Source organism: Podarcis tiliguerta (assembly GCF_965153285.1).
Source record: "Podarcis tiliguerta genome assembly, chromosome: 9".
In the NCBI taxonomy this organism is placed as follows: Eukaryota; Metazoa; Chordata; class Lepidosauria; order Squamata; family Lacertidae; genus Podarcis; species Podarcis tiliguerta.
The window spans coordinates 20,091,986-20,113,157 of NC_139542.1; the positions used below are offsets into that span (position 1 = coordinate 20,091,986).

The 21,172-nt window shown below is 41.9% G+C and overlaps 1 protein-coding gene across 9 annotated transcripts in view; it reads left to right on the forward strand.

The window, feature by feature from the left end:
- Positions 1 to 21,172, forward strand: part of RAP1GDS1 (Rap1 GTPase-GDP dissociation stimulator 1) — a 91,651-nt gene that overhangs the window by 59,340 nt on the left and 11,139 nt on the right. For 6 of the 9 annotated variants that reach the window (XM_083398417.1, XM_083398419.1, XM_083398416.1 and 3 more), the window contains exons 5-10: positions 2,421 to 2,567; positions 13,452 to 13,580; positions 15,729 to 15,854; positions 16,728 to 16,871; positions 17,578 to 17,709; positions 18,279 to 18,413. In XM_083398417.1, the coding sequence (XP_083254543.1) occupies positions 2,421 to 2,567; positions 13,452 to 13,580; positions 15,729 to 15,854; positions 16,728 to 16,871; positions 17,578 to 17,709; positions 18,279 to 18,413 (813 nt within the window). The remainder of the gene's footprint in view (positions 1 to 2,420; positions 2,568 to 13,451; positions 13,581 to 15,728; positions 15,855 to 16,727; positions 16,872 to 17,577; positions 17,710 to 18,278; positions 18,414 to 21,172) is intronic. The other 3 variants (XM_083398421.1, XM_083398420.1, XM_083398424.1) reach the window with 1 other exon arrangement.

The following is a 21,172-nucleotide window of genomic DNA, read 5'->3' on the forward strand; positions in this document are numbered from 1 at the left end:
CATTGACTTAGAATTAAAGCTGAGGAAACAACCCTGATAATTCACCATTAATGTGTAGAACTGGAAAAGAATAACTAAATCATAATCAAGTAAAGGTTTTCAGGGCACTCTCCTTTAGGACTGGAAATATTTTTCTGGGGAATTAAAATTCTTCTAAAGAGCTCCTTTGGGAGACTTTTGAAGAGTAAAATATTCTTGAGGTATATGGAATATTATGGAGAAAACTATACTTTTAAAGTACCATTTTTGTTCCTTCTGCTGCTCTCCAGTCCTATTAAATGTATCCTGCTGAGAAATATAATTTAAAAGTGATCCACCACAGTGATGCAAAAAAATCCAAATTGCTCAGTAAAAATAATGGAACGATGAGCCTCGCTTTGTTTTTAATTTCATCTCTGGGGGTGGTGGGGAAATATTCTCATATTTATTGGTTTCACAAATGTTTGTTTAGCTAATTGGTTCACTCCTGAGAAATGCATTGCATAACATTTAGCACATTAACAGATTTTTAAAAAAACAGCATAACCTGTTCCTTAACAAAAATTGAAAGGAGCAAGAATAACAGAATTTTGAAAGATTTGGTCCAGTAGTTCAGTAAGACTGAAGAGATGAGACATCAAAAACTAAACCAGTGTCCGCTTTTTAAAGGAATTAGAAGTTTATTGTGTATAAAGGAAACTGTGTTATTTTATATATCCCTGAAGTATATACATTTTGAAAAACTTTATTTAAACCTCACCCTTGTCTTTTCAGAGTTAAATGATCTCTTTGGCCATCTCAGGCAGAATATGGTTGTAGAAAGGGTTTTCTTTGATTCTGTCAAGTCCTTCTACAAACAGTGGAGCTGAGAGAGTGGAGTTAGAAATCTTTGACTGTTCCTGAGAGTATATGGAATTGTTAATAAATAGCAACCATTTTGGTGTATGTCTTAAGTAGTCAGACCTGTGAGAAGATGAGATGGGGAGAAGAGTTCAGGAGGCTGGAAAACTAAATGGCTATTAGCTGAAACATTCAGTTATGAATAGACTCGGTTCCCAACAAATGAATGTAAAACTGATACTCCATTATATACTATGCAGCGGTGGAAGGGCAATGAGACCTTTGCAGTGCACCAGCAGAATTGGCTCTGCTGCTACATTTGTGTCATGTTGACCTTGCTGCTGTCTCGCCCCTCAAGTGCCCCCCCCCCATATTTCCAATATTAAGTGTATACCTTTCTCATCTCTGTATGGTATTACTCTTCACTTGAGTTTAACCACAAACCTTAAGAACAACATGCACATTTAAATATTCCCAAGACGAATTTTATTGGGAACTGTAGTGATGCAAACTGAAGCTGCGAAAGCAATTTGTTGTGTTTACAAGCGAGCAGTACATATTGTTGTTTGCTTTCTAAAAAAAACCTATTGCACTTTTTTTTTTAACAACCACCACCACCTTGCGAGCTGCTAGAGAAACATGTTTTGCGTGGGAGTTCACTTGGCTGCTAAAGTTGACAGGGTAACAGTCAAGCAAAGAATAAGCACATTCTGAACTTGTTTTGACTGGGGATCACTGAACATGTTTTGTGGAATACTCTGGGACTTTGGGATCAGAAAGGGAGGGCAGATAGCCTGTAATTAGCATCATGTGGCATTCTCAATTTACAGTTTGCTTTTTTCCCTTCAAAGAGAGATAGACACTACTGGTCTGAACCTGGAGCTTGCAGTCAAACTCTCTCTAACAATTTCCTCTCCCCAAATTTAGTTTTATCAGGTTGGATCCAGAGATGAATGAGTGGAATTCCATTCATGGAACAGAATACTTTTGTCTCCTGTGGACAGAAGGGAAAGGCTGCTTTTTGTGGATTTCCATTACCCACTAATTGACTAACTTTTTAAAAAGATGGCCATGTCTACCTGATTTATGGTCCTCAAGCATAGTTTCCATACCAACTTTTGCTATGAAGCAGCATCTATCTCTGTTTGGCTCTGAGGAAACACCAATGCAATCCTGTGTCTACTCAGAAGCAAGTTTCATTGAGTTCAGTGGCATTTACTTCCAAGTGAAAATGTACTGCATTGCTGCTCTTTATCTTCTGCCTTCCCAATGAAGGAATTATTTCCCTGTCCTTCAGCACACTTGCGTGGAGAGAAAACGCAAGAGCTGGTGGCGTGAGGGAAGGGTTGAGTGGACCTGCTGGAGAGGACGGGCCTTGGGATTCTCCCCAGGTTTATGTCTTGCAAGAAATTGCCCTTAAAATAAGGTGCCTGTAGCAGCCTATCCCTTAAGCACTTGTGTAAATCCTTTGCCCAGTTCATGCTGTGATTACAGAAGCGCTAATTATCCGAGACCCATCTACTTTTTTATGACTATTGTTATGTTTGGAACTCTTAAGTGCCTTTTTAATTTTATTTTTAACTTGACTCTTTTTTTTACAGATGAGGGCAGAAGCGCAGTTGACCATGCAGGTGGGGCAGAGATTGTAATAGACCATTTAAGGTCACTGTGCAGTAAAACAGATCCAGCCAGTGAGAAGCTCATGACTGTCTTTTGTGGCATGCTGATGAACTATAGCAATGAGAATGGTAAACAAAAATCCTAAGAAACCCTTTTCTCTAAATACATTATACACCTAGGATTTTCTTTTTCAATATATATCTATATAATGTTAAAACCAGTACGCAAGAAAAGTTGCTGTTTTAATTACAGGTAAAAACAGTGTTTCCCATTGTATTAGCAAAATGATTGTAAATATCATAGTAGTAAATATATGTTTGTCCCTGTTCAAATCCTCATGTGCAGTATATGTACAGGTACACAGGGCTTCTGGCAGCAAATGAGAGCTTCTCCCCTCATTTCAATGGAGGGAGCAATTTTGCATTGTGAAAATGAAATTTGCAATTGTGAAAATGAAAACTCATGCAGCTTTGTTTCCTGTGTTGAAATGTATGGGGCAACACCTCATATGCAGGGGAGCTCTTTGTTTGCCAGTGGGGTGTTGTGAAGACATTTTCCTGTTCCCCAGGGGAAGGAACTGTTGCACACTCCTATAGAGAACTCAGTGGCCCAGCTTGGGCTTCACATGCCTGCCTTCATAAACCATGGTTTAACAGTGCTTCCCAAACTTGGGTCTCCAGCTGTTTTGGACTACAACTCCCATCATCCCTAACTAGCAAGACCAGTTGCCATGGATGATGGGAATTGTAGTCCAAAAACAGCTGGAGACTCAAGTTTGGGAAACATTGGTTTATAATGTCAGGAATTAACATCTGGGTTGAGCCATTGGGAGCCAGCGGCCCAGTTAGGGCAGTCATTCAAGGCTTCATAAACGTGGGTTTATGAAACTGGGTAAGACTGTCTGAACTGGGCCATTGGGTTTATGATGCTGAGAATTAGCCTTGGGGCCAAACTCCTCCCCTTTCCCTCTCCCTCTTGCTCCCCTCCAATTGCACACTGGCTTCACTATCAAGATCCTGGCTTGTATTGCATCATACTTTGTTTGTTTGTTTGTTTGTATGTTTGTTTGTTTGCTAGCTAACTGACATTAAGCCAGAATTTCCAAGTTTTGACATAATGGGAGTTTAAGGCTTAATGCAAGCCAGGAGCTTCATGCTACAACTAGGGTGCATGAAGTTTCAGAAGACATTCTGAAGTGAGCCAGTAACAATCAAGCCAGACCCCGTCTGGCAGCAAAATGTGGGCAACTGGTTTTTGTCTAAAAGGATTGTGTGAACCTTCATAAATAGTCCTTTCATCACTTTTCTTAATAACAAAAATGCTTCTTTTGCTGTTCAGTGCATTTTATGTATGGCACCCAGCTCTGCTGCTGTTGTGTCCCATTCTATGAAGTCTTCTCATTAACTTTTTTTTCCTGTCTGCAAAATGGTTTTAGCTTAATAGACTTCTCCCGTCTTTGAAGTGGTTCCGCCGACTTCCTTGAATTAATCTGAGGAAGAGGGAGAGCTATTATTTCTAACAGAGAGGGCGATTGGGCAGCCCAAGAGGATTGCCCCCCTGCCCAATCTCTGAGGTTCATTATTAAACTGGCAGTTCTTCCTAATCACCTGTGAGCACTTTTCCAAATAAACTAATTATAATATAAGCTCCCAGGTAAACAGTTTTTGAGCAGTCCAAACAATGTATAAATATTAAATGAGCTACTTATTCCATCCAGGAGAAAAAAATCTGCATTACTGATGCCCTCTTTTTTTTTTAACATAAAAAAGGGCCTTGACATATTTCAAGGAGTATGATTAAGGGGAGTGTGTGTTTGTGTTGGAGGGACTGTTTTGACAATGTGTCTGTGGCAAGACACATTCGAATATTTGCGTCCCGAATTAGAAAGCTTCATGTGGTCCATTTTCATTGGTTCATCTCTCTGGTGGGAAGAAAAGTAATGTTTTCCCCCCTTTTACGGCTGGAGTACAAATCCAGGAGACTTCCTCCCACCTCAGGGATGAAATTTTGAAAATAGACCATATGAAGCTTTATCTTTGGGGGCGTTACCTCACAGTCAATATCGGTTTTATGAGAGGATCCTGAAATTTTCTGTATTAACTCTTGTGTACTTCAAAAACATGTAACCACCAAGTAGCAAAACAGAAATGTTGGGGAATGGAAGAAGTCCGAAATCACAAGGACCATAATCTTTCACAAGCTAACGGTGGAGACCTTCTATGCTCTTTCCTGTCGGTATAATCAATAAAACCAGATGGTTGAAGGCAGTGTGCTTCTGAATGGCAGTTGCTGGAAGGGAGAAGGTTTCCCATTGACTTGGTCCAGCATGGTCTTCTTATGTTTCCATTTTCTTTTCCATTGGGCTGCATTTGAGGTTAAAAAAATTTTGCCCCCGCAACCCACAATGATTCCGTCAAGCAAATAATTCCATCTCATTTCTCTGTGGCTCCAGGCTGCAGCCACATAGGCACTCATCTGTGTGGTTCGCTATTAGAGGAACTGATTGCAATTTATATAATTGCCATGCCTTTTGGGTCACTCTGACCCCAGCTGGTCTAATTCCAGCTATCTTAACCTCTTCCTACTTGGAACAGTATTTAAAGGCACACTGGCATCCCATGATAGATTAAAAAGTTGTAGATTAAAATGTTTTTTTAAAAAAAGGTTTAAAGGATTTTTGATACAATTACCTGCAAAAACTCTGGATAGCAGGACCCATCCCAGAAGATGCCTCCTTCTCGAGAGGTCAGGAGGGTGGCAACACGAGAATGGGCCTTCTCTGTAGTGGCTCCCTGTCTGTGGAATTCTCTCCCCAGGGATGTTTGCCTGTCGCCTTCATTATACTGTACACCTTTAGGCGCCAGGCAAAAAACATTCCTTTTTAATCAGGCCTTTGGTTTATCTAATCAATATCCTATACCCTTTTAAAATGTGGCTCTTTTGGGGGGGTGTTACTGGATTATTGTTTTTATTTTTATTTTATATAGTGTGATCTTTTCCATTAACCACCCTGAGACCTCCAGGTATAGGGCGGTATATAAATTCAACCAATCAATGAGACAAACCTCTGCTCTTCACACTCACAAGAGAAAATAATTATTCTACAGTGCTGCCTGAAGTAACACATAGGTGCATAATTTAAAGCCAAAGAAAGAAAAGGTTCCCCTCTTTCAGGGAAAAAAAATCATTTACAAATGTATGAAGATTTTAACAGATTGAGTGAGTCCCAGCTGGGGGAAAAAGCCATGAGAATTAGGATATAATCCAAACCCAACACATAGTTAAACTATGGAGCTCTTTCCCACAGGAGGCCACCAACTTGGATTCCTTAAAAAAAAGAAAGGGCAAAGCCATGGAAGTTAAGGCTATCAGTGGTTACTGGTTTGGCCTCTGCTGTCAGAGGCATTAATGGTTCTGAATGCCATTTTCTGGAAGCCACAGAAGAGGAGGGTGTTGTTGTACTCAGGTCCGGCTTGAGGTTTTCCCACGGGCATTTGGGTGGCCACTGTGAGAAAAGGATTCTGGACTCGATGAGCCATTGGCCCTATCCAGGAAACTCTTCTTTTGCTCTTAAACCCCTAGCTGGCAGTGGGGAACACAGTGGAGCAGTATAGCCACAGCCACAGTTCTGCTACTCTCACTGGCCACAGCGAAAGGTGACTGGGTTGTGTGTAGAAGAGGAAAAAAAGACCCTCTACTCTGGCAGCTCCCAAGCTGGTGCTGTGAAGAGACGTTTATTGGGCCCATTGCTGTCATGTGACAGCAGCTGGGCTAAATTAGGAACCGGTGGATACTGTGTTGGTCCAGCCCCTGACCCAAAATGCCCTGTTCTGTGCATTTTCACCGACTACTGCCAGAAAGGGCCAGCATTTGAGGAGGTGATTCTCAAAGCAGGCAAGGCTGGGCTCCGCGGCACCTCCGTCTCATTCAAACTGCATCCAGGGCTGTGGATTGCATCAATGACAGTTCCTATGATCTGATGATAGCTCTGTGAATAATACATTAAATGCACACTGATTTTTATCCTCCTTCTAAAACGCTGCTGCTTTTTCCTTTCATTTCCATACCTTTCCCAAGTTAACAAGCTGCCCTTTCCTCCTTTACAGCTGTGGTGCCCAAAGTAAATAGACTTAACATTGCAAGTCCTAACTATGTCTCCTCAGAAGTAAGTCCTATGAAATTCAGTGGGTCCTACTCCCAGGTAAATGGGGTTAGGAATGTACTCTTAAGAGCTGAGGAGCCAGATCTTCATATGGTCAAATCACGGGGTGCACCCAGATTCTCCATCTCCACCTCACCCACAATGGCTTGATAATCACACCAGAGTTCTGTTTTCATAGCTTTTCTTCCTCGCTTACTAAAAGCTGTCATTGCCATGGTTTATCCTTTGCTGCCCAAATCTCTTCTGTTGTGCTGTGTTATTGTTTATTCAGTTTTGCCATTTGCCTTGCTGCTTCACATGGTACTTTAACCCTGCAAGCGAGGAGGATGAATAATTTTAATTGTGGCCACCAGCCTGCTAACAAAGTAAGAGGCTTTTCGATTTTACTTTCTAAGTCCTCCCATGAGCTGCACTTAATCTGTGCAGCAGCCAGAGTTTGGCCACCCCCTGATTTATTGCCTCTGAAGCATTGCAGTGGTGGTGGGTGGGGACTGCAGCAGTGTTGACTGCAGCAGTCAGATGAACAGCTTTTCAAATGGGTATATGCAACTTTTCTCCTTTTTCCTCCCATCTTGCAAGGTATGTGTAGATACAAATGTATTTTTCTGTAAAGGGGATCTTGTAAGATACAAATTCCACTTTACGGAATGATAGCATTGCCAGCAAAGGATGGTTCAAACACGATGAGTCCTCTGCCACCCAAATCCTTAAGCGTTCCCAGACTGGGTCTGTATGCCTGTCACGTTGGTGCGATGCTTGTTCCATCCCAATAATATATTTACTGATGAAGGAAGTCTTGTGGTTGTTGGTCCATATGCCATTTGTTTTGCTGAGTCATAACTATGGGTGTAAGTGAGAATTTGTAAGATCAAATCATAGCCTAGAATTTCCACTCCTTCTGATAACAAACTCAGGTGGTGAGTGTTGACAGAATGTTAGGCAAAATGGCGCCACTGGTGAGCAACAGGGATTTATTATCATTCTTGGGGGGACTCCAAGGTTTACAGAAGTACAAAGTGGCTAACCTAGGACCCTTTGGACATGGTTGGACTCTATCTCCTAGAAGCCCCAGCCAACATGGCCAAAAGTCAGGGGTGATAGTTTTAGTCCAACAACATTTGGAGGGTAAAATTTTAGCAACCAGTCCTTTAGAAAATGAAACCTAACATGGCAGCAAAAACAAGGCCCAATGAGGACTGAGCATGCTCAGCAGTCCCAAAATGTTGAGTGTCTGTTGGGGAGGGCAAATTAAATTGAGTGACTGGAAGGAGGTGTGGCTGGCTTTCTGAAATGCTGAAGGAGATTGGTCCACACTTCAACATTTTGTTTAGTGTATTTATCTCGTCCTTCATCCAGGTAGTTCAGAGCTTAACAACAAAACTAGAAGACAGGTTTGGCTCTGGGGATTTCAGAAGCTCACTCTGTGCCTTGTACAAGCTACAGTCTTTGAACCTCGCCTATGCGTAGCCAATTTGGTGTCCTCTGTATGTTGTTGGACTAAACTCCCACCGTACCTGGCCATTAGCCATGTTAGCTGAGCCACTCCCTGGCTACCCCTGACCTAACCCAACACTCAGACCACTGCACCACATGCTATTTATTAATTCATTGATTTGAGATATAAAAATAGAAACACAAGAGGTATGTAGAACTGTTATCTTATTTCCTGTGTACACACACACACACACACACACACACACACACACACACACACTGTTTGTATCTAAAAATCATTTTTCTTTACATTATACTTTCTCATTTCATTTTGTGTTAAAATTCAATCTGCCAGATTTGACTTTTCCTCCATTACCTTTGAAGAAAAATTCTTAATAGTGCAATGTAAAACCACTGAGCTTGTCTTAATCTTGCAAGCGCTCTGAAAGTATGTGACTGGAATATATTGCTTTCGTTGATTAATGTTCTGCTGCTTTGCATTTCTTTTTCTCCACTTGAAAATCTTATGTAGACAAAAATGGAAAGCGGATCAATATTCAAGCCACGCATTTCTCCTTTGCTAATGCTTGTGTCTACAGTGGCTTGTGTGTTTATTTGCATATTGCTTGAAAGTTGCATTTCCAAAAGGTATAGCGGTAGGTTACAGTTACGTAATGGGTAAATATATACATTTCATAGGCATGAGCTAAAAAATTCTTGGAAACCAGCTCTCTTTGGGTATTCTAAAGAGGTCTTAAATAAGCATAGAATGAAATATTGCACAAGAGAGTTGACTTCACGCCATCCAGTCTTGGGCTGTCAGCACACTTCCTCTTAAAAATATAAGCTTCAAACTCACCACTTAAATTGATGAACTCTTGACTAAAGCAGTATACAAGGTTGCCTTACTTAGCATCTGAATTTATATCTGCGTCAAATACATTGTGTCTCCCTGCAGTGTTAATGAGCCGCAGGCTTTGTTGGGTTGGTTTACAAACCATAGTGGATGAGATTGCTTGTTTCGTCATATAACTGTTAATGTGTCTTAAAACATTGTTCCACTTGTCTGGTTGCCCAAACTTCAGACTGAACGTTCTGCAACAACAGCCTTTCAGTAGATTGAAACCAGAGTTGGGTTGAGAAAATCAAATTTCTGGGGTCATGTTTGACTATGAATGTGGGGGATTTGGGTTTCCAAACCATTTTCAAATGTATACATTCCATGATCGCTTCTTAACATCTCTTGAAGCAGCATGAACTTTCTATCCACATTATTTGCCATGCGTTGTGCTTTTCTGTCCTTTTTTCTGTGTTTCTTCTGAGTCTTCAGCTCCTTCCTTCTCTTGCTGGGAGCCTCTGGGCAGATTTCAGGCTTGCAAGATCCACTTCTATCTTTCGCTCAGCGATTTACCAACCAGCGCCAGTTGCAAAAGACACACCATTAGAGTTAAAGAACAGAGTGCCTCTAGGCAGATTCTGAGTAGGAATTTGATTTCAGTATCAGATTGAATAAATAGCTTTGTTTTTGCTCCTGTTAAACAACTGGGGGTCAGTCACTCTTGCCAATGTATGGCAGATCATCCCAGTATCTATCAGTAAATCATAATGCACCAAATGCCCAGTGTCCAGATGTTGTTTGACTCTAGCTCCCATCAACCCTGGTCATTAGCCATCTTGGCTGGAGTTAATGGGATAGGGAATCCAGTAACATCTGAAGGATAGTATATTGGCTACTCCTATTCCAAGAGCACATGAGGAAGCAAATGGAATTTAAAAGTGGAAAACACAATGCTGTGTCCTAATTCTTGTGTCGAGCCAGTTGACTCTTCTGTTTTTCCAAGTTTCCTAAATAATCCACATGCTCCTTCTGACATGATCTGTGGTAATGTGTTTGCTAGCTGCATTGTGGCTTCTTCCTGTGCACTCACTAGAAGAAGACACAGCTGATGGACCTCCATGGAATCTCAAATGTCTGCCATTACCAAGCAACAGCCAAACTAATGTCTGGAGGAGCCTCGAGATTCTGAACAACTTAGAATGGCATTAAAGGAGAATGAATTATTATTTACCCATTCCTGTATGCATGGGGCACTTTCATGGACTTGCTGATAAATAAATGTAAGCAGCTTTGTAACAGTGGGGGCTTTCTAGCATCTTGTAGTCTTTGGAAGGCTTACACATAAATACAGCCAGTTAGTGGTAAATTGTACAGTTTGTTTTCTGCAGCTTCAGAAGCTGAACTCAAATGCTCCAGCGATTTTCGATTATAATTTTCCATTGTCTGTAAAAACTGAAATTACAAACTGACTTATTAAGTAAAAGGTGCATGTCCTTAAACCAATATGAATATGAAATCTTGGAGATTTAGCCATCTAATATTTGCAGAGAGAGGGTGGAATACATAAAAAGTACAGTGCCTGAAAAACAGAATAAGGAATATTTTCCCAAAAATAAAATAAAAAAGACGCCTTAGGTAATCAAAGACATTCATTTAAACATATGACATTCTACCAATCAGCAGTTAAACTTTATTTTTAGCCTCTACTCTTTGCAGTGCTATCCTTCTGCTATCAGAATAAAAATTCAGCTAATTTTAGAGGAACAGGATTGTAACCTTTAGTTGGTACACCATGTTACAGGACCAGCTTCAACACTCATCCTCAAGCAACATTCTCTGATTGTAATGGTTTCTTAATAAGCTTTGTAAGAAAGAGCTCTTGGCTTAAAAATATACTAAATTTCAATAAATTAGCTCAGAGGAGAATACTGACTGCTACATTAATGCTGGCAATTTGCATTTTCTTCCCATTTTTCCAAGCTTGCTTGCCTCTGTTCAGACTCCTACTTGCGCACAAAATCCTCTTCCTGTGGTGGTGGTGGAACAAGAGGGCCCTCCTGCCACTCAGATGGGTGAATCATGCAATATTATCCTTTTTGGAGAGGAAAAAGTGGTGTCATTTTGGCAATTGGATGAAGGACCCAGATCATACCTTATGGTGGCTACCCAGTGGCCCTCTAGATTAGCGGTTCTCAACCTGTGGGTCCCCAGATGTTGTTGGACTACAACTCCCATCATCCCTGAGCTCTGGCCTTGCTAGCTAGGGCTGATGGGAGTTGTAGTCCAACAACATCTGGGGACCCACAGGTTGAGAACCGCTGATCTAGATGATGTTGAACTTCCAACTCCCGTCAGCCCCAGTCAGCATGGCCAATATTTGGGGACGATGAGAATTTAATCCAGCACCATCTTGAAGGACAAAGCTTACCACCCCTGCTTTGATTATTGAGGAGAGATCACGCCTCCACTCCTTGACCCTTGAATCACCACTCAGTGGTAGTAGCATTTCCACATTGCACCCAGAAGGCCCCAGAGTCAATCCCTGGCATCTCCAGTTGAAAGGAACAGATAGCAGGTAATAGGAAAGACAAGGCTGTCCAAGGCTATGTAGATCTGCCAGTCAGCTTAGAAAATATAGAGGGTGAATAGCCTGGGTATTCCTATGTGTTTCTGTTAGCTTTGCGTTAGGTGAGTGTCGGAACGGAGACACACTCTGTCTTGGCTGATGTGAACGGAATCTAGGCAGGGTTTTAGCAATGGGACATCTGCATACATCCAGCCATTCGTTCAAAAGCTTGAGTTACCTTTTTGTCAGTGGTTGTCAACACAAGCCTGCAACAGGAGAAAGGTTTGGAGATGCAGTGATAACACACAGGCTTGCTCCTTTATGCCCCAGCATCATGGGCTGTCCATTGTTGTGTTATGTGCCTTTTTGCTGCAGGAGGTTACTGAATCCGTGCCTTTAATAATTAAAAATCAAATTATAATCATTTGAATGTCCGGAACAAGATATAGTCCGATCTGGTTCAGAAGGTGGGAGGGGAGCAGTTTGCAGATATTATGTTTGCACAAAGGTTTAAGACTATCACATATACGACCGCTTTTGCTTTTTAAAATCCAGGAGTCAGTCAGTGAGGCTATAGGCTCTCGTTATTTTGCTCAGGGGCATCCTTGGAGGAATCTGAGCACAGTATGACTACAACTGATTTTTGCATCGTTTCCTTCCGTTGCAAAGCAAACATATTTCACTTGTTAAATTGTGGAAGCTTTTGTTTTTGTTTTGTAAACTAATGGTGTCTCCTAATGGATAATCTTCAAACATATTTTTGTTTGCAAATATCTACACACAATATTTTTTTTTTTTATCTATGAAGATTATACCATAGTGGCAATGGACTCTTCTGAAATGCTTCGTCCTTGTTCTTTGTTAAGCCACTTTGTTTTATCAAGCTTTTTGTAACCTATATTGTGACTTGTTTGCATAACACTTTTAGCGTGTTAAGTGTCCATAAGTACTTACTCTGTCTTTTCCTGCTAACCTTACAATTTAAAAGCAAAAAAATGCATTAGTGAGGGGAAGGCGAGACTGCCTATGACATTACATCCATATACTTATTATTACTCTTCATGAAACTGAAAATCTAGTGTACATAATTTGTAATTGCGGGCTTCCAAGGGGGCTTTTTGTGATGAATGGAGTAACCTTGCCTTATTATGATTATGATTATTGATTTAATCTGGTCTTCAGATTTATTTGGTTGTGTTGACAGAAGCATTCCGTTACCCGAAATACTGAGATGTATTTAGTCACTAGCTTTATGAGGCAATTTGGGAAGTATAAATGAGAAATGCGTTTTTCATTTACTTGGGCTGCAGCTGTCGTTGGAGAAGCCTGTGTCCTTTGCACACAGTTATGAACGTATAAACCCCTTTGGAAAGCAGTAGAATGTACATGCAATATTTGCAGTAAAAGGCCACAATCCATAATTCTGTGAGGTTTCAGAGGGCAAGTAGAAACGCATGCATGGATTTTTCTTTCACTCTGGAGAGACTCTCTGCTGGCACAGACATTGAAGGCAGTGATGGCACAGCATATATATTCCCTTCTCTTTGTTGTTAATAAATCTCTGGCCTGCTGAGGATATATGCACACTAGCACATCCTTCCCCAACCATGTGCCCTCTAAATGTTGTTAGACTCCAACTCACATCAGCCCCAGCCAGTACAGCCAATGACCAGGAATGATGGAAGTTGTAGTCCAACAAGCATCTGGAGGGCATCTGATTGGGAAAGCTGGTTTAACAACCTCTAAGATTATTTTGGAGAAACTATAATAGTTTATTATTAAATGGGTTTGTGGCCAGAGAGAGGCAGTCTCCCTCATGTAGTAGACTGTATGGGGATTTCTTTCCCATAATAGGTTTGAATACTAAGCAGACATCAGAAGAACAAGGAGGAGCAATGTTTTGATTGTAGGTTACAGTTGCCTCCTTGCTTAAATTAATTGACATTGGAGAATAATTAAGGATATGTGATACTAACTCAAACACGTTTGTCCTTTTTTTTGTCTGTCTTTAGATACCCTACAATCTCAGCTCATCAACATGGGAGTTATCCCTACGTTAGTGAAATTGTTGGGCATTCATTGCCAAAATTCGGCTTTGACTGAAATGTGCCTTGTTGCGTTTGGCAATTTAGCAGAACTTGGTAAGTCCTGGGATGCAACCCACAAACCTGTTCTCTTTATTTATAAGTGTTAGATTGTTCTAATTTACTATTTATGGCAAGTTTATAGAAGGAGGACCAGTGCTGATATTTTCACCTGTATTCACTATTCAAGTATCCCAAGTTCCCCTTTCCAGCTCTTCTCTGCCTGCCTGATGTCTACACATGAGTTCATCTTTCCACTTGGGCTACAGCTTCCATCCCCACTGACCATTGACCATGCTGATGGGTGTCGATAGGAGGTGGAGCCCAACTACATCTAGAGGATGCCATATTGGTTACTCCTGACATAAATAAAGTTTATTTCTAAGGTTCAAATACAACAACTTCCTATCAGATTTTTCCTCACTGCCTAACTATAAGAAGTGTTGCTTTCTATCTCTCAAGAAAGTATAACAGTTCATAAAAAAGTCTATGCACAGTTATAAAATTAGATAACTTTACTTGATATCAGGGAAGAGTTTACAAGAACCTCACATGCAAACAGCGTTGCTGTAGGCCTGGGAAAAAACACCTGGAAAATTTTGGAATAAAAACTTTAAAAGCAAACAAACCAATTTTGTACTATAGCATTCAATCTGGGCAAACTTTCCGTTTTCAGAAGTCTGCGATAAATATGGCAAATATGAAAGCAGAAACTGACAGCGATTGCTTAGAATGATTAAATTTCATTTTGTATTCATAGTATTCATTGATGTGTGTCTCCTCTGCCAGCTCTTTCCCTCACCTCTTTTTATGGAAATGGGTTCTTAATGTCTGCTTTACACTGGAGGAGCCATAACAATTTCCAGGTTACATGATAATTTTATGTTTTTACTACAATGTTGATGATTTCTCCTGTTTTTATTGTTTTATTGCTTAAGTTAATATGCTGCAGAGGGAGCAAGCATCAAGGCCACCTTACCCATCCACAGTGGTTGGGCTTGGCAAGGCCGCTCTGGGACAGGAAAATGATATAATTTAAACAAATATATTGCCACTGTGTATAAATAACCCATAAAGTTTGGTTTTGCTAGTTCTTACATTCAGTATTAGCCCTGTATGTTAAGAACTGCTTCAAATCCCTCTTCACAACCCACCTTTTCTATGAAGCCTTTGGGACAGCCCTCAAGTTCCCATGGCCTACTTTAACTCAACCACCTAACAGCCACATGCTCCCTGTGATGATGCAAATGTGCTGGCTGCCTGAGAGGGAATCACAACCAATTTGCTGCTCCCTGGGGTGTTTAGGTCAGTTGACAATGGCAGCTAAGCTAAGGTGTGGCATCGTCATCTTCTTTTTGGCAGTGTGTGCCAGGGTCATTCTTAAGCTCTTGCGTTTAACCATGGTCTGTAGCCAATGTTTGTCCTGTGGTTATAGGTTTCATTGAAGAAGGAGAGATCGTAGCCATCCTGGATTCAGACAACATGCTAAGCCAAACCCACACCAGTCTAAAAACCCTGGGAAGCAGCAAGCAGCTGTGATCTCCTTCTCAGGAGCCAGTGCTGTCATGTTAAGCCATGGTTTGGCTTTGCATGACGTGTGAACATAATACAACCATAAAAAAAATTAAGTAGCTAACATTGGCAACTGTGTAGATTGATGGATGGCTTCAGATTTCAGAAACGGGTCAATAAACTTAATATTGCACCTGCATTTTAAAAGCCATCAGACTCAGGGTACCCAGAAAGAAGGTTGAATCAAAGCATCTGGATTTGTCTGTTTTGAGACACCAGAACAAATTCTGCCAGCATGCAGCCATGTTAAGGTGCTGGGTTTGACCTTTAGTCTCTTCAATCAGAAACCCAGTGCACTCACTGTGTAATTTTTCTTGTTCAGCTGATGGCAGCTGAAGGCTTAATTTATATGTTGGTAATTTTGCTGTTGCTATGGGTACGTTCACGTTCCACTGGTGCAAATTTTTAACAGCTTTGAACATAATTAATAATTCAGGTCATCACATTTATCTTAAAAGGCCTGGATGTTTTTCTTTTCATTTAGTGACAGGCTTAAGTATGGGAGTATATTGTTCCTGTCTGCGAAGAGCGTTTAGCTCTGTTAATCACTGCGCCGAGTAACCTCCTAATAAACTGAAGAGAAAACAGTGCTGCCATTCTGTGCACTTAGCTTTCCCCTTTTTGATTTCACAGAATCAAGCAAAGAGCAATTCGCCTACACAAACATTGCCGAAGAGCTTGTGAAACTGTTCAAAAAGCAAATAGAACATGACAAGAAGGAGATGATATTTGAAGTTTTGGCTCCTTTGGCAGAAAATGGTGAGACTCTGGTGACAGTTTTGTTTCTGAGGGAGAGAAATTCCTTTTGATATTTGGCTGAGTCACGGCTCTTGCTGAGGAAGCTGTGTCTAGCTGAATTGGTCTGTGTGGAAACCCTTGACTGAGCCCCTCCCCTTTATTTCAGTGTTTTGTACTATGCACAGTTCTTCAGTCTTGGGTCCCCAGATGCCACTGGACTACAATTACCATCAGCCCTGACTAATAGCTGAGGATGACAGTTGTAATCCAGTAACATCCAAGGTTAAAGAACTGTGCTTGGATGGAACAAGAAAAAAAATTAAAGGAGGGTTAAGAAAGCAGAGCAGAAGCATATGAATTTGCTCTGTGAGGAAAACAACAACAGTACAACTCATAAAATGCAGCAAACCAAGTAAATCTTTAGTAAACAGCATCCCACTCTCATGGTGGCCAACCAGATGCCTGTGGGAAACCCACAATCAGGACTTGAACACAAGACCCCTCTCCTCTTCATTGGCTTCCTGCAACTGGAATTCAGTGCCTCCAACATTGCAGACAGGGCCTAGTCATCATGGCTAGTAGTCTCCGGCATTGTGTGGCATGCACAGTTGTAGTTACCTTGTCTTCTTGCTTTTGTTATGCCTTATTTGGAGTCACAGTACAGTCGAACCTCCATTTACGTAACCCTCTGGTTATGTAAACTTCGGGATGTGCGCGCAGCAAACTCAGAAGTATTTTACTGGGTTTAGCCCCGCGCGCATGCACAGAAGCAATCCTCAGGTTACGGAAACCTCGGGATCCGACCGGACCTCCAGAATGGATCCCGTCCACAACTGGAGGTACCACTGTATTTTAAAAAGCATTTTATATTTAGGTTCTTCTATCTTCACCCAGATATCATTAAGCTACAGCTGGTTGAAGCAGGCCTGGTGGAGTGTCTACTTGAGATAGTCCAAAAGACCGTGGACAGTGACAAAGAGGACGACATTGCTGAGCTCAAAACTGCCTCTGATCTTATGGTTCTACTACTGCTGGGAGGTGAGTATTGCATGTGGAACCAGGGAATTCTCATGCTGTCATTAGCATATTGGATTCTAGCCGTCGCATTGCAGTCTGTGGGTTAGCTTGTGTTCACCTAGAGTGGCTGAGTTTTAGTAGTTCCAGCTAAAACTGCTTTTCTTCTTTTTCACATCCAGCAACTTTTCCTAGACAGTTGGCAGGCATGGTCCCCAGACATGCTGATTTTCTTTGTATAGGTTGAACTTTTACATGTGCTGTAAGCCCAATGGGTACAAGGAAGTTTTGTTGAATGTGGCAGAGCACTGTATCCTAGATGCTATCTCTAGTTAAATGTGGCATCTCTAGCTAAATGTAACAAGGCCGAGGTCCCATCTGATTCCGTAGAGAGCCAAGGGAAATTTTGACTTAATGGCAAGGTGAATGTTCAGCTTGGTGAATGTTCAGTCTCTCCCGGTTCTCCTCCCCCTGTGCCCCCCCCCACCTGTTTTAGGGTTTTTGCCACCTTGTGGAGCAGGTGTGGGGAGGAGAAAGGGGAAAGTCCTGTTGAAGAAGTGGGAATCATTTTGTTTGTGCCGTTTTATTAATTGAATACCACCCTAGTGTCAACAGTATAGTCGCTACTGTACCTTATGGAATTAATGGCTTGACTTGGCCCGAAGTAGCTGTATAGATCCATATTTTTCATACTTTGTCCAAATGTTCTTTTTTTTCTTTCCTCCCCCAGATGAATCAATGCAAAAACTATTTGAAGGAGGAAAAGGAAGTGTTTTCCAAAGGGTGCTTTTGTGGATCCTATCTAATAGCCATCAGCTGCAGCTTGCAGGAGCACTGGCGATTGCAAATTTTGCTAGAAACGGTAAAAATCATTGAGGTTCACACTCCAGCTTGTTGTCAGCACTAAAGTTTTAATAGCGCTGGGGCAGGGAATATCTATTTGTTGGCATAGTGCATTTTATGGTGGGGGTTATAAGCAGCCGAACAGAGACCCGACTTTCGGAAAAATTTTGTTTGTTTGTTTTCAGACCTTAAAAATATAGCCACCTTGTAGGACATTAGTACTTGCCAAACATTAGGTGGGACGAGGCGATGGTGTCCCCACAATGCACTGAAAGGCAAAGGAATAGGTAAACAGCCATGCATGTCCCTCGTGAATTTTGTTTTCAAAGTGATTTGAAGAACATATGGAGTAGGGGAGACTGTGCATTTAAATACATATGGCCTAGGCAAAAAAAAAGGAAGAAAGAAAATTTGGAAAGCAGGTAAACAGTGTCTCGGACTCTTGTTTGGTCTTTCCAGTTTTATTTTGAATGGTGAACTAGTGTCTCAGAAGAGCAAAATTTATTGCTGAAAGTTTGGGTGGAGGAGAAACACTGGTTTTAACAGAGAAGCGTTTCATGCATGCTCTGACGGTGTGGTCTTGCGCAGATGGAAACTGTATCCATATGGTGGATAATGGCATCGTTCAGAAGCTGATGGACCTCCTGGACAGGCACGTAGAGGATGGCAATGTTACCGTGCAGCATGCAGCACTGAGCGCGCTCCGAAACCTCGCTATTCCTGGTAAGCAATTTAGCGTGTTTCCAAATACAAGAGCAGCTCCGAGGAAGGGGGGGCTGTCCCGTGAGTGGGGTGGTGAAATTCTGCTCCTCCAAATTGCGTGTCCTGCCACGTATCATCAGGAAACAATTTAGCACAATCCTCTACAGGTTTACTCAGAAGTAAGTCCTGCTATGTTCGTTGGGCTTACTCACTTAGCATTGCCGCCTTAACCTCGTTCTCCTAATGATTAATACATGGGAAATGGACTGGGTGGCACTAACTATGCTGCTTTATTTCTAATGCGGGGATAAAAAATACTGGGCTACCTTACTTGGTAGTGTAAGGATTGCACTGCTGCAATCATATCATGAGCACTTACGGGCAAATGTCAGATAAATACCATGTTATGTATATTATGTTCTTATTATAAAATATAATAGTACAGTACTGTATAAAGAAGAGGGGGTGGAGATGCAAGTGGTTGGACTTGCTATAAAGATCAGGAGCAAATTTGGCTGCCAATCCATAAGGCAGCACCCACTTTGACTTTGTTTATGAGATTTGCATATAATTGAATTGACCCGTGCTGGATTGATGGCCGACCAGATATAATGAAGTGGGGGGGGGGGACAGCCAGAGTCCCATCAGTTACTTTTCTCCTCTACATGCATCTCTGTGCAGCATTAAATCTCTTGTTTTTATTTCTCTTTGAACTCCTGTTAGGGAGTCATTCAGCTGTGAGCAACCTATTTGCTTTCCAGGTCTATTTGTGTATGTTTATGGTACAGCTAGTGTTATTAGAGCAGCAGATACATTCTGTGTGTAGATACACACACGGACCCACAAATGTTCTTATTCTCCCACCTCACTTCACTTAAATCTTTTTTAAAAAAAACCCAAACAAACCAAGATTTTGAGAAGAGGTGCAAATTACTATCGAAATTCCTTCAGCAAGGAGGAAATACAGCTTAGTGAAAAGTGCTTGTTAAAAATAAAGCATAAGCTTCTGAGGTGGAAATCTCTGCCAGAACAAGCAACATCTTGTTAGCCCATGTTCGAAATGCCATCTAACTTCTCACTTTTAATTAAAATGCATTCTGGAGCAAAGTCTGTCTCCTGCTTTGCACGTGGGGGTAGAGAGCCTCACAGGGGTGGAACAGGTGCAGTCGCCAAGAACGGCAGAAGAGAGGTCCCAAGAGACTGAGCAAAAAGCACAGGCTCCTTGCAATGTTATAGACAGCTGTTTGCAAGGTGGGTTGTTTGTCATTCGCATAATAATGATTATGATAGGAGGGAGATGATTTGCATTCTTCTGAATTCTGTATTCATAGAACAGCACCTGTCTTGGGTTCACAGCAGACCTTCCTTGTCTCTTCAAAGCTCTCTCTCTCTCTCTCTCCTTATGTTGCAAACACACACACACACAATCCTGCATCCCTTTGTGTAGGCACGACGTGCGTTGAGCCTTCGGCACGTATGTTTGCTGCCAGGGCTGGAGTCAGACGCAGGTCGGCATGAAAGAAGCAGGGCTCTGTTGTCAGTGAAGTTAACTCTTTAGTCAAGGAAACAACATACAGCTTAGCAACCATTCCCAGTAGGCCCTGCCCCTATGGAGCAGTTGCCAGGACTGAAGATTCCTGCCTTCCACCTTTTCTAAGGCTCTTCCTCTCCTGGATGTTTCTCAAGCAGTCTCAAATTGCGTCTGCACACCTCTGGCCTCTGTTCTTGTCTCTTCATTATCCTGCAGATTCTTGGGGACTAGATGAAGGGAGGGGGAGCTTGTCGCATTAGGAGAGGGATCAAGCAGCCTCTTGACCACTCTCCTCTTCTTCAGCCTCAGGGTCTGAACTGCTCTCTTTCACCAGCTCTTCCTGCTCACTAAACCCTGTTGCCCCTTCAGCATCCAGTTCATTTTCCCAATCTTCTTCTCCCTCTGACCTCTCCTCAGTGTCCCACCACGACTCCCCTGGCTCTGAGCCTACCTCCTCTGGGGTTTCCCTTGGGAGTTTACTGGCCAGAGCCTCCCACTACCAGTCCCTGACACTTGCTCAGTCTATCCAGTTATTTGTGTGACCTCAGGTTGGTTCTTACGCCTTGCTCATGTGACCCACCTATCCCCAGTCCCTTTCCCCTTCTTTTGCAGGGGATGAATCGCAGGAGTGGGATGGATCTCTATATACACACACGCATGTGTATAACGTTGGCTTGTGCTAAGTGTCCCATACATACAGCAGGGTGTACAGATGCAGGGCTCATTTCCACATCCCTCTGCACCTAGAACATACACACCAGTGCTGTGTGGATCAGCCCCCATTTAAAAAACACAACACAGTCATCATATGCCACAAGCCAATAGGGTGCTTCCTCCCTCTACATCTGCGGTCTATAGTGAGTACAGTCCAGAAATCTACCACCTCATTTGGTGAAAGGTACAGGCTGGTTCTAATATACCTAAGTAACTCATAAATTTACTTATAAATATGTAACTTCCGCAACTGGAAGTCACCACAAAGAATAGTCTCAACGAAACGGAAGGATACAGCAGTGCTTTATTGATCTGAAATATTTCTCAGGCCTCTGCTTTGCCCTGCCCCACCTTGGCCCCCAAAAACTTCCTAAGCAGGACATATTATTTTATTATAAAAGGGCCCAAGAGCTACTAAATCAGCCAGAGGCGTTAAAGAGGCCCTTAAAGAGAATAGCCAGAAGCAGACGACTTCTAGGTTTTAAAGGCAGTCTAAACTTTTAAAGGTCAGTCTAAAGCCTAGAGGCATGGTGCT